At 43.1% G+C, this 14,048-nt stretch overlaps 1 protein-coding gene across 1 annotated transcript in view; it reads left to right on the top strand.

Annotated features, from left to right (window-relative positions):
* The window catches only part of LOC109935469 (nectin-1-like), a 335,855-nt gene that overhangs the window by 23,648 nt on the left and 298,159 nt on the right, over positions 1 to 14,048 (top strand). Inside the window, exon 5 of the mRNA XM_048615348.1 lies at positions 10,686 to 10,837. Coding sequence (XP_048471305.1) covers positions 10,686 to 10,837 — 152 coding nt within the window. The remainder of the gene's footprint in view (positions 1 to 10,685; positions 10,838 to 14,048) is intronic.

Raw genomic sequence — 14,048 nt, 5'->3', positions numbered from 1 at the left:
GGATGTTATGTAGTTATTGCCTGTCCTTAGTTGCCCTGGAGAAAGTGGGAGTAAGCTGATTTATTGAGCTGCTGCAGTCTTTTAAAGGAGGAAATTTCAGGATTTTGGCCCAGTGACACTGAAGGAGTGGTGATATATTCCAAGTCAGGATGGTGAGTGCCCTCAAGGGGAATGTCCAAGGGCTGGTGTTCGAATGTATTTCCTTCCCTTATCATTCTAGATGGAAGTGATCATCAGTCTTGTCTTCAATTATTCCATCAGTAGGAGCACTCTTCTCTATGTACTCTGTCTTCCCTCTTTAGCCCTCAAGGTCAAATCTTCCTTTGACCCTCTTCTCCGAGGAAAACTGTACCAAGCTTTCTAGTCTGTCTAAAAGCTGAAGTTTCTAATTCCTGGAACCATTCTCCTGAATACTTCCTGCAGCCTGTCTAATGTCTTCATATCTTTCCTCAATTGCAGTGACCAGAACCAATGGCACTTCAGTTAAGGCCAAGCCAATATTCCAACAAGTTTATCAAAGCATTCTTGCTTTTTTAATTTTTCTTTTATGAAATGTGGGCATCACTGGCTGGGTCAACGTTTATTGCCCACCCATAACTGCCCTTGAGAAAGTAGGGTTGAGCTACCTTGTTGAGCCACTGCATCAATGTGGCTACACTGACAGCGCAATAGCGAGGCTGTTCCAGAGTTTTCACTCGATGACCATGAAGGAACGGTGATGTATTTCCCAGTCAGGATGGTGAGTGGCTTGGAGGGGAACTTGCAGGGGGTGGTGTTCCCATATATCTGCTGCCCTTGATTTCCAGATGGTAAAGCTCACAGGTTTGGAAGGTGCTTTTGAAGAAGCTTTTGGGCTCCTGGACCGTAATGTAGATGCTGCATACTGCTGCCACTGGGCATCAATGGTGCAGGGAGTGGATGCGGCACTAACCAAGCAGCTACCTTATCCTAAACAGCGTAGTTAATGCACCCATCCAAACAAATGGAAAGTTTTCTATCACACTCCTGACATTTGCCTTGTAGATTGTGGACAGGCTTTGTGAATTTTTTTTTTTATTCATTCACGGGATGAGAGCGTCACTGGCTAGGCAGCATTTATTGTCCATCCCTAATTACCCAGAGGGCAGTCAAGAGTCAACCACATTGCCGTGGGTCTGGAGTCACATGTAGGCCAGACCAGGTAAGGATGGCAGTTTCTTTCTCTAAAGGACATTAGTGAACCAGATGGGTTTTTCCAACAATCGACAATGGGTTCATGGTCATCATTAGACTCTTTAATTCCAGATATTTTATTGAATTCAAATTCCACCATCTGTCATGGCAGGATTCGAACCCAGGTCCCTAGAATTTAATCTGCGTCTCTGGATTAATGGTCCAGTGATAATACCACTAGGCCATCACCTCCCCATTGATGATGAGAGCTGAGGTGTTTGTCTCGGAAACCCCAGCTACTGACCTATTCTTGTAGCCTCATTATTTATGTGCTTGATCCAGTTATATGTCTGGTTAGTGGGAACCCCACAAAATGTTGATAGTGGGTGATTCAGTGATGGTGATGCCATTGAACATCGTGGGGAGATTTTCATTGCCTGGTATGAATATTATTTATCACTTACTATCACAAGCTTGAATGTTAACCTTGGCTTTGTTACATGTGGACACAGACTGTTTCAGCATTTGAGGATTCAGAAATGACCACTGTGCAATAATCAGCAGGCATCCCACTTCTGGCCTTTCTGATGGAAGGAAGGTCATGAATGAAGGAGCTCAAAATAGTTGGACATTGGACACTGCTTTGAGGAACTCCTGCAAATATCTATTAACCTCCAGAATGGTTACTCTAACCAAACTGTTCAGCTCTTTTATCCATGTTTTTACCAAGACTCTAAAAAGGCCAGTGGCACTCCTGTGACACATGGTAGTGTCCCTACCTTCTGAGCCAGAAGGTCTGAGTTCAAGTGCCACCTGCTCTAGAGGTGTGTAATAACCTCTCTGAACAGGTTGATTAGAAAAATAAGTTAAATTTTTTAAAAAGTACAGTTTGATTAAAAATGAAACTCTGAGCTGACTACCCAAACTGTGTCAGTGAGTAGGTAATTGTTCAGTAAGTGCCTCTTATCAGCACTGTCAACAAACCCTTTCATCATCTTTTTTACACCAATGAATATGTCAATAAAACCTGTAGATATTTTCACTCGACCTGTTGAGATACATAGTAATTGAAGATATGTGGGACTTGAATCTGAACCTTTTTGCCCAGAAGTAGAGATGCTACCACTGCGTCATAAGTGGCCTTCTTAATTTCTGATTTTACTGAATTCACCTTCCAACAACTGTCATGGTAGAACTTGAACTCTGATCCCTAGAACATTACCGTAGTCTCTAGATTACTATTCCAGCAATAATACCTTCGGTTCTCCCATCCTTTTTAAAGTTGTACCCTTACCTCTGCATGTTCTTTCTACCAAATTGATTCACTTCACCTTTCACAAGTTTCATCTGCCACTTGTCTACCCATTCCATAAACCTACCTATGTCCTTTTAATATTCTACATTATCCTCTCTTTAGTTCACAATGCTCCTGAATTCTGTATTATCTACAAATGTTGAGATCAGTTGTTTGCCATGTCCAGTTACCACACCATTAATCAGTGTCGGCAAGCAAGATAGAGCTGCTATGTTGTTCTGCAAGTGAGCAGTTTGTGTTTGGTTGAAATGTCTAAACTCATAATTCAAAGATGTTGACATTTCTGAGAGAGGAGATGTACATCCCATCCCTCTGTCAGCTCTCAGCTCAGTCCATGGATGTGAAAGGAATGATTGTTTGATGCATTATTACCAGTCTTTCTTCCCATGGATTTTTTTATTATAATGTAGAACCTTCAATTTGATGAACACATTTATTCAATTGAATATTACAAAGGAAGGAATGAAGGGGGTTTCTACTGACTGGAGACGAGAGACAGTGTGACTGTGTCTCCCAGTATTTATCGTGTGTGGCACTGTATCCCTGTAATTATAATGCATACAGTGTCCTATCACTGCAGCATAAAACTGCCCTGCAGACAGAGGCTGATTGGATATTCCTGTGGCCTTCCAGTGCTGGCTGAGTCTGGACAGGAATGAGAAGGTTGCTATCATAACATTTCTGTTTTATTTGATAATTGCACTTATTTAAAATGCCTGCTGACTTGTCCCTCAGCATTGAGTTGTTTCCCATGACTTTGTATCTGAGCAATCAGGTGACTGTTGTCATATTAAAACTGTCTTCATTGCGACAGCTGCATCCTCCAGTCAGCAAGGTGATTCACTCTCATTGTTTATAATGAAACCGATGGCAGCAAATTATCTGTGTGGATATTACACAGACTAATGGATATGTCAGACAGGAGTTTCAGATCTTTGGTTAGGGCTGATGTTCTCTGGGATTTGGATTGTGAATGTTTGATCATATACTTTCAAAGCAACTCCAAACACCATATCTGCCTTTGATTTTGCCAATCTTATTGTTTTAAAAGCTAGTCATGAGTCAGTTTATTATCTGCACACAGATTGGTTCCAGTTGCTTTAGTTTCTGTGGCTAAAGGCAATCTTACAGTTATGTGCCACAATGCCTGTTTGATTGCTAACCTAGAGAAATTCGGGGTTGGGTGGGGTGGTGTAAAACTTTTTCTCAAGCTTTAAAACCGATGGTATCGGGTCAGAAGTGGCAGCATACTTAATACCAATGACTGCATTGGGATTTAAAACTAGGTGCTTTGTATAACTAGCAATCGATTCAAAAGCTCTCATCTTGGGCTATTGTCCAGCAACAAGGTTCTCCCTTGTTGTGTTTGTAATGTGACGGTGCATTATGCAGTGTGATGTTATGGGTAACACGTTACTTCCCTAGTGATCAGAATTATAAATAATGAGCATGACTGGACCTATGAGTTCTCGCTGTTCTGCCTGGCTGTGATACCCACATCGGTTCAGCAGCTTTTATATAAATAAACATTAACCTCGATCAGAAGTCTTCCTTTTACTTCTAGCTCTTGTGTTGCAGCCTAAACAAGTGTAATGAGTGCTTTAGTTGTTGCTCATGTAGGGATGTATGGAGGGAAAGGCAGCAGGATATTATTTGGCTGCAGAGTAATGTTAATCTGAGCATTGATCTTGCTTGACCTTGCCTCATCACCTCCTTTTCTATTGCTCTGCTTTGTTCCATCTTAATCAACTGCACCAGAAACCTTTCAGAACCATTTCTTTCCGTGCAAACCTCAAGTTTAATATCTTTGTCTACAGCCAGGCCAGATGTTAGGCTGTGAGTGATTGGACAGGACTTAACTGTGATTGTGATGATGGGAGAGACGGAATTTGTCCTGACAATTAATCAGCTTTTCAGTGCTCCGAGCTGATTCACCATCCACCTGTCAGTGCAGAGTTGTGTACAATAACAGTCAGAGCACAGCAGAGCATTGATAAAAGGGACCAGAGATATCTGTAGCCATTGCCAATCAGCAGAACAATAAAGGGGGAAGGTTTGTCATCAGAGCAGCAACACTACACCTTGATAGATGAATCTTTCGAGGTACTGCCATTGCACACGTATGAAACGTAGAAACAAGAGCAGACCATTCAGCCCCTCGTGTCTGCCTTACCAACCTACATCCTGGCTGACCACCTACCTCACCACTGTTTTCCACTGCTATCCTGCACTATATTGACGCCTAGAACTGATTGAGTTCTGTCCTCAACATGGTCAGTGATTGAGCCCTCCTGGGGTAGAGAGTTACAAGAATTCACTCCCACTGAGTGATTAAAATTTCCCCTCATCTCAGTCTTAAGTGACTTGCCCCTTATTCTGAGGAAGTGGCCCCTGGTACTAAACCATCTCGTCCTCCCCACCTTCATCCCCATGTCACAGTTTCTGCATCTGCCATGTCTAGCCCTTTAAGAATCTTGAGTTAAGATCACCTCTAGAGAGGAATTTCGAAAGAATGTTGACCCAGTCTCCTCAATGTTGCTTCATAGGACAGTCCTGTCATCCCAGGAATTGGTCTGGTGAGCCTCTGCTACACTCCCTCCATGGAAGCTATGGCTGGTTTCAGTAGCGACTGGAAGCAGAGAAGCTAAACCTTTTTTATATCAGATTGTGTATGGAGTACAGTTAAAGGTGCTGCCTACTGCTGAACAGGCTAGAGAGTTCTGGTTTAAATGACATTCTATGCTGCATTAATTGTTCTTAAAAGAATAACCTGGTACTGCATTTTGGGTTCTGTGAGGGCCACTCAGCTCCTGACTACGTTAAGGCGTTGGCCCAGATGTGGACAAAAGAGCTGAACTCGAGGTGAGCTGAGAATGACTGCCCTTGACTCTAACCAACATTTAATTAAATGTGGTATCAAGGAACCCTAAATCAAAGAGTCAATGGAAATTGGGAGGTTGGGGAGGGGGGAATTCGCTCCTATGCATGGAATCATATCTGGCATAAAGGAAACGGTTGTAGTTGGATTTGCTTCATAGATGATTTGGAGTTGGGGACTAAGTGTGGTATATCAAAATTTGCAGATGACACTAAGATGAGTGGTAGAGCAAAGTGTGCAGAAGACACTGAAAGTCTGCAGAGGGATCTTGATCGTCTGTGAGCGGGCAAAGGTCTGGCAGATGGAGTACAATGTTGATAAGTGTGAGGTCATCCATTTTGGTAGGAATAACAGCAAAATGGACTATGTTTTAAATGGTAAAGAGTTGCAGCAGAGTTGGGTGTCCTTGTGCATGAATCGCTAAAAGTAGGATTGCAGGTGCAGCAGGTAATTAAAAAGGCAAATGGAATTTTGTCCGCCAGTGCTAGAGGGATGGAGTTTAAAAACAGGGAGGCTATGCTGCAGCTGTATAGGGTCCTGGTGAGGCCACACCTGGAGTACTGTGTGTAGTTTTGGTCTCCTTACTCGAGAAGAGATATACTAGCACTGGAGGGGGTGCAGAGGAGATCCACTTGGTTGATTCCAAAGTTGAGAGGGTTGGATTATGAGGAGAGACTGAGTAGATTGGGATTATACTCATTGGAATTCAGAAGAATGGGGAGATCTTATAGAAACATATAAGATTACGAAGGGAATAGATAAGGTGGAGGCAGGGAGGTTGTTTCCGCTAGCAGGTGAAACTAGGACTAGGGGGCATAGCCTCAAAATAAAGGGAAGCAGATGTAGGACTGAGGTCAGGAGGAACTTCTTCACCCAAAGGGTTGTGAATCTGTGGAATTCCCTGCCCAGTGAAGCGGTTGAAGCTACCTCGCTGAATGTGTTTAAGGCAAGGCTAGATAAATTTTTGAACAGTAAAGGAATTGAGGGTTGTGGTGAGCGGGCGGGTAAGTGGAGCTGAGTCTCAAAAAGATCGGCCAAGATCTTATTAAATGGCGGGGCAGGCTCGAGGGGCCAGATGGCCTACTCCTGCTCCTAGTTCTTATGTTCATCTCAGTTCCAGGTCTTAAATGCAGAAATTCTTCAGGATAGTGTCCTCAGCCAAACCATCTTCAGCTACTTCATCAGTGACCTTCACTGCATTGTATGTTTACTGCTGATTGCACAATGTTCAGCACCAGTCGTGATTTCTCTGGAATTTAGAAGAATGAGGGGAGATTGAATTGAGGTATTCAAGATGATAAAAGGTTCAGATAAAATAGACGTGGAGCAGATGCTTCCTCTTGTGGGTCATTCTAGGATGAGGGGTCATAGTCTTAGGATAAGGGGTAGCAAATATAAAACAGTTGAGGAGAAGCTACTTTTCCCAAAGGGTTGTGTGTCTATGGAATTTGCTACCCCAAAGTGCGGTGGATGCTGGGACAATGAGTAAATTTAAGGAGGAGTTAGACAGATTTTTAATTGGTAATGGGTTGAAGAGTTAGGGGAGAAGGCAGGAAAATGGCGGTAAGGAGTATATCAGCCATGATCGAATGGTGGAGGAGACTTTGATGGGCCAAATGGCCTAATTCTGCCCCTATATCTTATGAACCTCATGTCCTGAAGAAGTCCATGCCCAAATACAGTCAGACCTGGTCAGCATTAGGGATTGGGCTGATAAATTGCAAGTAGCTTTCATGCCTTAAATGCCAGGCAATGACCATCTCCAACAAGAGAGAATCTATCCATCACCCCTTGACATTCAGTGGTATCACTGTCACTTAATCCCATGCTGTCAACATCCTGGGAGTTAGCGTTGATGAAAAACTAAACTGAACCAACTATATATAAATACAGCGACTACAAGAACAAGCCAAAGTCTAGGAATTCTGCAGGGAGTAACTCACTTCCTAACTCCCCAAAGCCCTTCTGGCATTGACAAGACACAAGGCAGGAGTGTGAGGAAATACTTCCCACTTGCCTGGATGGATCCAGCTGAACAACATTCTAAAAGCTCGACACAATCCAGGACACAGCAGCCCGCTTGATTGGCACCACATCCACTGCTTGCAACAGTCACTCCCTTCACCATCGACGCACAGTAGCAGCAGTGTATACCATCCACAAGATGTATTACAGCTGCTCACCTAGGCTCCTCTGACAGTGCCTTCCACACATATACCCTCTAGGAGGACAAGGGCAGTTGATATGTGAGAATATCACCACCTGCATGTTCCCCTCCAAGCCATACTCCATCCTGACTTGGAACCACATTGCTATCCTTTCTGTATAGCTGAGTCCTCTCCTCTTGAGATCGTGGTGCTGCCCTATGCTTCAAGAAACTACATCATCACTACCTTCTCCAAGGGCACTTAAGGATGGACAATAATGCTGGGCCAGCGAGTGATCCCCAGTGAGCAAATGTTTTTTAGAAAGCCAGGAATGGTCACATAGATGAGAGAGAGAAAATTAGTCAGAGTTCCTCTTTCCAATCACCCTCTGGCTTGAAGAGAAAAGGGTGCAGTGGACCAGGTTGGGTGTTTGCCAAATGAGGAAAGGTTAGACAAGCTGGACCTTTATCTTCTGGAGTTTAGAAGAGTCGGGGATGACTGAATTGAAACATAAAAGGTCCTGAAGGGACTTGACCAGTTGGATGTTCACAGAATGTTCCCTTTTGTTGGAGAATCCAGAACGGGGGGTCGGAGTTTAAAAATAAGGGGACACTCATTTAAGACCGAGATGTGGAAACATTTATTTCTCTCAAAGGGTTATGAGTCTTTGGAATTTCTTTCCTCGGCAGTGGATGCAGAATCTTTCAATATCTTTAAGGCAGAGGTCGATAGATTTTTGGTGACCAAAAGGGTGATTATTGAGGAGGTAACAGAAAAAGGGTTGAAGATAAAATTGGATCAGCCATGATGTTGGTGAATGGTGGAGTAAGCACAGAGTGACCTACTCTTTTTTTCCTTGTTCATATGGTCACTGGATGGGCAGGACTAGATTCCATTCTGATCTCTTCCATTGACGTTTCCTACTCTGGATTACAGAAACCAGCACCAACTCAATTAAACTGCAGTGATATCCAATCCTTGGGGATGTAGCAGCCTTCTTTAGAGGATGATACTGCTGTCTGAAGCTCAAACTGTCCAAAAATGTTGTCGGCACTGGAGGGATTGAGCTACAGAGTAGCCTGCAGTTTTTTTCCCTGAAGCATCAGAGGCTGAGGAGTGACCTTTGAGGGGCATGGATAGGATTAATAGCCATGTCCTTTTCTCTGGGATAGGGGTTGTCCAAAACTAGAGTGCATAGGTTTAAAAGGAACCTGAGGAGTAACTTTTTCACGCAGAAGGTGGCACGTGTATGGAACGAGCTGCCAGAGGAAGTGGGTGGAGGCTGGTACAATTACAGCATTTAAAAGGCATCTGGATGGGTACATGAATAGGAAGGGTTTAGAGAGATATGGCCCAAATGCTGGCAAATGGGACTTGATTAATTTAGGATAACTGGCCAGTATGAACAAGTTGGACCGAAGGGTCTGTTTCCATACTGTCCAACTCTGACTCTATCTGGACACTGTTATTGATTCCTGGTTGCTATCTGAAGTGCAGTATTCACGTGTTTCACATCCATTTCTGGCAGAAACAGTGCACCAGCGGTATGCCTTCCTGAGGAGTTGGAATTAACAATTGTTTATGATGGACAATATGTGTGATTGATTGAAACTCATTTTAGAGTTGAAAGGAATGCATTGAGACAAATGCAAACCCTTAATTTTAAATAAAGGAATGAGAAAAATAAGTCAAGCACAGGGCTGGTGATTAATGCAAGGCCACCTCTCCACTCCCCCCAGATACCCACGTTGGTCCAAGTCTTCAGATAAGTAGTTAACATAGAGAACACACTCCAAAGAGGAGAGTTAATTCAAGTCATTCATCAACTCAATATGGCATATGCCCTCGATCACACTCTGTATGCAGCTGTTAGAAATTGGGATTTCTCAACATAAATGTATGAGGAGTTCCAACAAAAATTAGGTGAAAGCTGAAACAAGCACAGAAAATACTGAAGAAATTCAGCAGGTCTGGCAGCATCTGTGGAGAGAAACAGTCAACAAAAAAATCTGAAGTTTCTGAACAAGGGTCACTGGATTCAACGTTAACTCCTGTTTCTCTCTCCACAGACGTTGCCAGACCTACTGAGTTTCTACAGCATTGTCCATGCTTATTTAAGATTTTCGAAATCTGCAGTATTTTACTTTTATTAGGTACCTGCACTGCCTTCAAAGATTTAACAAACCTACTAAAGTTCTCTCGGTACTTAATGCTTTCTAAAGTTAGTGACAAAAAGCAAATTCAACGATATGCAAACAGCATGTTGATTTCTGAAGAAGGGTGCAGACCCGAAACATCAGCTTTCCTGCTCCTCTGATGCTGCTTGGCCTGCTGTGTTCATCCAGCTTTACACCTTGTTGTCTAAGCATGTTTACCTCTTTTTTTAAAATGTGTGTAAGCCTCTGTTTAAAAAGAACCTCAGAATAAACTTTAATAGACATTTGAAATTTGACCTTGAATTTTTCTTGAAGTAATCTAGAAAACTGATTGGGTACAGAGAGACAGATAATATTTCTATAGTGCAGGTGAATTAATACTGCCCGTGTTCACACTGCAATATTCAAACTCAGCTTAGTGTCGCAGTTTAGATAAATGTATTGAGTGTAAGTCTTGTGAGAGGCTAGGCCTTCAAATAAATTCTTTAATAAAAGCAGTAAAAGACAATTCAGTGACACAAGTGATAAAAATATATTACAAAATGAAAAGTGACTGGCCTTGTATCTCTCGGGCTGTCTGGTGGTATTTCTTTGGACTAGTGTCTCTCTCTAGCAGTCTAATGATGCTGCTGTGATCCGTTATCTCCCTGGGAATCTGTGATAGTGCTGGTATTTCCCTGGCTGTCTGAAAGTGGTTACTATCACTCTGGCACCAAACGAGTGGCAATGTAATGCGATGCATTCTGGCCCCTCACGCACTGCCAGTAGTTTTTCTTGACTGGTGTATCACTTGCTAACACTGAGCTCAATCCTGAAATGAGGAATATGCTACCTGCTTCTGGGCTCAAACCCACATGTCCCATATGGAGGATCACTCAAATCAATCCATTCCTTTGTGTCACTGTCAGATGGAGGAGACATTAATCTGTTCCATCTGAGCTGAATTTAGGTTCTGGTGCCTCAGATGAGAAAACACTGTTTTGAATGCTTTAATAGCTTTGATCTTTGTTGAGATGGCAGTGTGTTTATTTTTACAGGTTAAACGGTTCATTGCCTGTAAATGTGGAACCACAGAACACAACCCTGTTCTTCAAAGGGACTGTGACCTATGACCTCGCTGGGACGTACATCTGTGAAGCTACAAATGCAATTGGGACACGGTCGGGTCTGGTTGAGGTCAACATTACAGGTAGGATGGGGCCTGTGGAAAAATCTTTATTAACAGAAGCTTGCTAATCTTGAACCTGCTATCTTTGCAGTAATCCATAATTGCATGATTGGTGTGTGGTGCGGGGATCTAAATACTTCCTTGCTGAATCTAAGCACTTTACTGTTCTGTCCTCTCATCTGTCATGGAGCTGTTCTCACCTTAGTTTAATTTTACAAATCCAATTGCCAGATGCAACTGTCATTCACTCATCATTAACGAGTAGATGGAAAAAGAATGAACGTTAGAATCAGAAGGTGCAAAATGCTTTGAGACCTCTGCCTTGTACAGACAATAACTGTCTCAACTCTTGCAGAACGGTGCAGAGGGTTTAGGGAGTCAGGGATACACACTTTATTTTGAGTAACTTAGCACGCTGAATGGCAAATGAGATAATATGACCATTCGTCTCCATCTTTTATTAGATCAAGGATTAGAAGTGAGAGTAAAGTACACAATTGTACGTGAAATGGTCAACAAACAAGGTGTAAATTCAGAATTGAGGAAAAGAATGGCCAGACACTAGCCAATCTGTCAGGATTACAAAGGAAGTGGGCACTTTATTGTCTCTGAAAGAGCAAGCATGAGCGAGGGCAAGAGGTCTATTTTGTACCATCTGTACAGGGAGCGAACGGATCAGTCAGGTTTGATGTATCAGAATCGTATAAAGGGGATGGTATGAGATAACATGTCATAACTTCAGAATGTGGTCCTAAGGCTTTCAAGAACTGACATTTTCATTACTGAGGGGTTATGAAATGTTAATCACTGCACCAAGATAATGGGGCTGCGGGGTATTTTAAAAGATTTTTATTTCAGATGTTTTGTGGGTTCACCCAAGTTTTTAATTGTGCATGACTCAATTATTGCAACAGATCCTTGTTTTAATTGCATTTCACTCAATATCAGCAGCTCAAACCCCGACAAAGATCATATTTTGAGTTCATGCATCCTCTTGTATTGTGCTGTATGCTTCTAATATCAGCAAAGTAAGGAGTTTGAGTGGTGGTCACTGCATCTGTGTATAATTATTATAGAACAGTTATTCAAGAAGATACAGGTTACTCCCTGCAAATGCTCAGGGCTCTGTTATTCTGTTATACAATTGGATGCAATTACTATTCCACTTCCATCCCTCCCTCCATTTTAATCATTCATACATAGGTTACGAGTTAATCATTGCAACAAGGAGGCCTGATCTCAATGCGTTGTGTCTTGCACTCGTCGGTACTAGGACACAGGACTTGAAAAGGGAACACCAATCTATACACCACAACTTAAACACCACGGTGACCCTTTGTCAAATATATGGGTTAACTGCGCAAACAGAAAATACTGTAATACTTCTGTCTAGTCCATTGGTATGAAACCTGCACAAAAGATTCTGTGCAAGTTTGTGAAATGATGACCATGGATGTTTATTGCATGACATGACATTGTGTTGGAAAATGGATGCCTTGTTAGGTCTAGTTAGTTTTGGTCTAATTTAGTGCGTGGTGTACTAGAGGGGGTCTGCTTCAGTTACGGTTGCAAGTTATTGATGTCTGCCCTCAAGTAAAAGCTCCTGCAGATGTTGCTGTTTGGTCTGCTTTCAGATGCAATATTTCTCTCAATGTCTGTGTCCTTGGCTGATGAGCTCTAGAGATTCTTCCCAATTGCTAAAGGAAGACGTAGGGACTGCAGTATTGGCAGTTTTAAGACCTCTCTTGTGTTTCAAATATGATTAGAGCTAATCGTATCAAATCTTTTTTTTTTTAAATTTATAGATTTATACAGGGGGTCATCTTTAATCCATATTTGGCTCCCATGCAGCTAGTCCTTGAGGAACAACCAGTTGGCATTGGGAGAGAGGAGTGACTTGGAAATTCAGGATTTAAAGGATAGCGTTAGAATGTGTCCTGACAATTTTTTCTTATTCCTCTCGCATCACCCACAAACCTAACACTGAAGCTGTTCAACACACTATCTGAAACAGCAGGCACTGTCAGTTCCTTCCATTTAATGGGTCCATTTCTAAAATGAATACACTCAGAGGCTCAAACACCTGAATAATTGATGTCTTCAGTTTCTTTGGACTGTTTGTGATGCTATCACACCTCAGGTATTTGGCTGATGTGATGAGTCTTGCTACTCATTGTATTCTCAATCTGACCCCTTGTACGTTTTGAGTGTGTGATGGGGGGTTTGGGGGTGGTGAAAGGAAGGGTTGTCATCCCAAAAATAAACTAGAAGAGTCCATTCCTGGATTCAGTTTGAGTCCGAATTTGAAAGCTATTTGTTTCTGCCTTGTTGTGCACTGTTTTCCTTTTGGAATGAGGGAGAGGCAGGGACTACTGGAGCTGAAAGTGGGTGGCACCCTGTTGAAGGTGGGGAGGTGCACCACGTGAGTGAGAGCAGTGCAGAGGGCATACAGGGTGAGAGGTGTTGGGGGTTAAGGTATGTGGGGGTGAGTGGGGAAGATGTTGCAGGCAGGTAGAGTGGGAGCCTTGGTGAGAGGTGAGTACAGCAGCAGAGAGAGATTGAGGGTGAGGTAGTGGAGAGAAGATGGTAGCAGCTACACTGGTGGAGTGGGAAAGGACATTGACCATCTTCCACCACTGCTGGGCATTCCTGTGGATGTCTCAGACCTAGGGGCTTCCTGGGACCAGGCTGGTCATGGTCTGGTATTGTGACCTACACAGCTGGTCCTGGGGATGAGGAAACCCCACCTCTGCACCATCTCATCCAGCAGGAGTTCCAGCTCCATGCCCACTGAAATAACTCCACAGGGGCCCCTCACCAAGTCACCCTTCATTTACACGTGGAGAGTCCTCAACACTGATCCAGCTCCCTCAGACCCAGCTCTGAGTGAACAGAGCCTTTGACACTCCTTTAATGTTTTTTTTAAAAATATTGAAATTCTTCTAAACCATTTTTGTTTAATTATCCAATGTTTCTGAGTAACCTGTTCAGAGATGTTATTACACCCCTCCGGAGCAGGTGGGACTTGAACCTTGGTCTGGGGGCAGGGACACACCTGGTGCAGCCAGAGCTTCCTGATTGGACCAGATTAACAGCCCCAATCAGGAACTCCATATTCTGAGGTCCACCTGCCTAACCTCATTCCAGTCACTACAAGCACCAAGCAGGATGTTCCTCTGTCTGCGATGTTGGGACACCTGTCAGGAACTGTGCAGGGCAGCTCCAGACTGAC

Source organism: Rhincodon typus, chromosome 32 (genome assembly GCF_021869965.1).
Source record: "Rhincodon typus isolate 14 chromosome 32, sRhiTyp1.1, whole genome shotgun sequence".
In the NCBI taxonomy this organism is placed as follows: domain Eukaryota; kingdom Metazoa; phylum Chordata; class Chondrichthyes; order Orectolobiformes; family Rhincodontidae; genus Rhincodon; species Rhincodon typus.
This window is presented reverse-complemented; position numbering and strand designations above follow the sequence as displayed.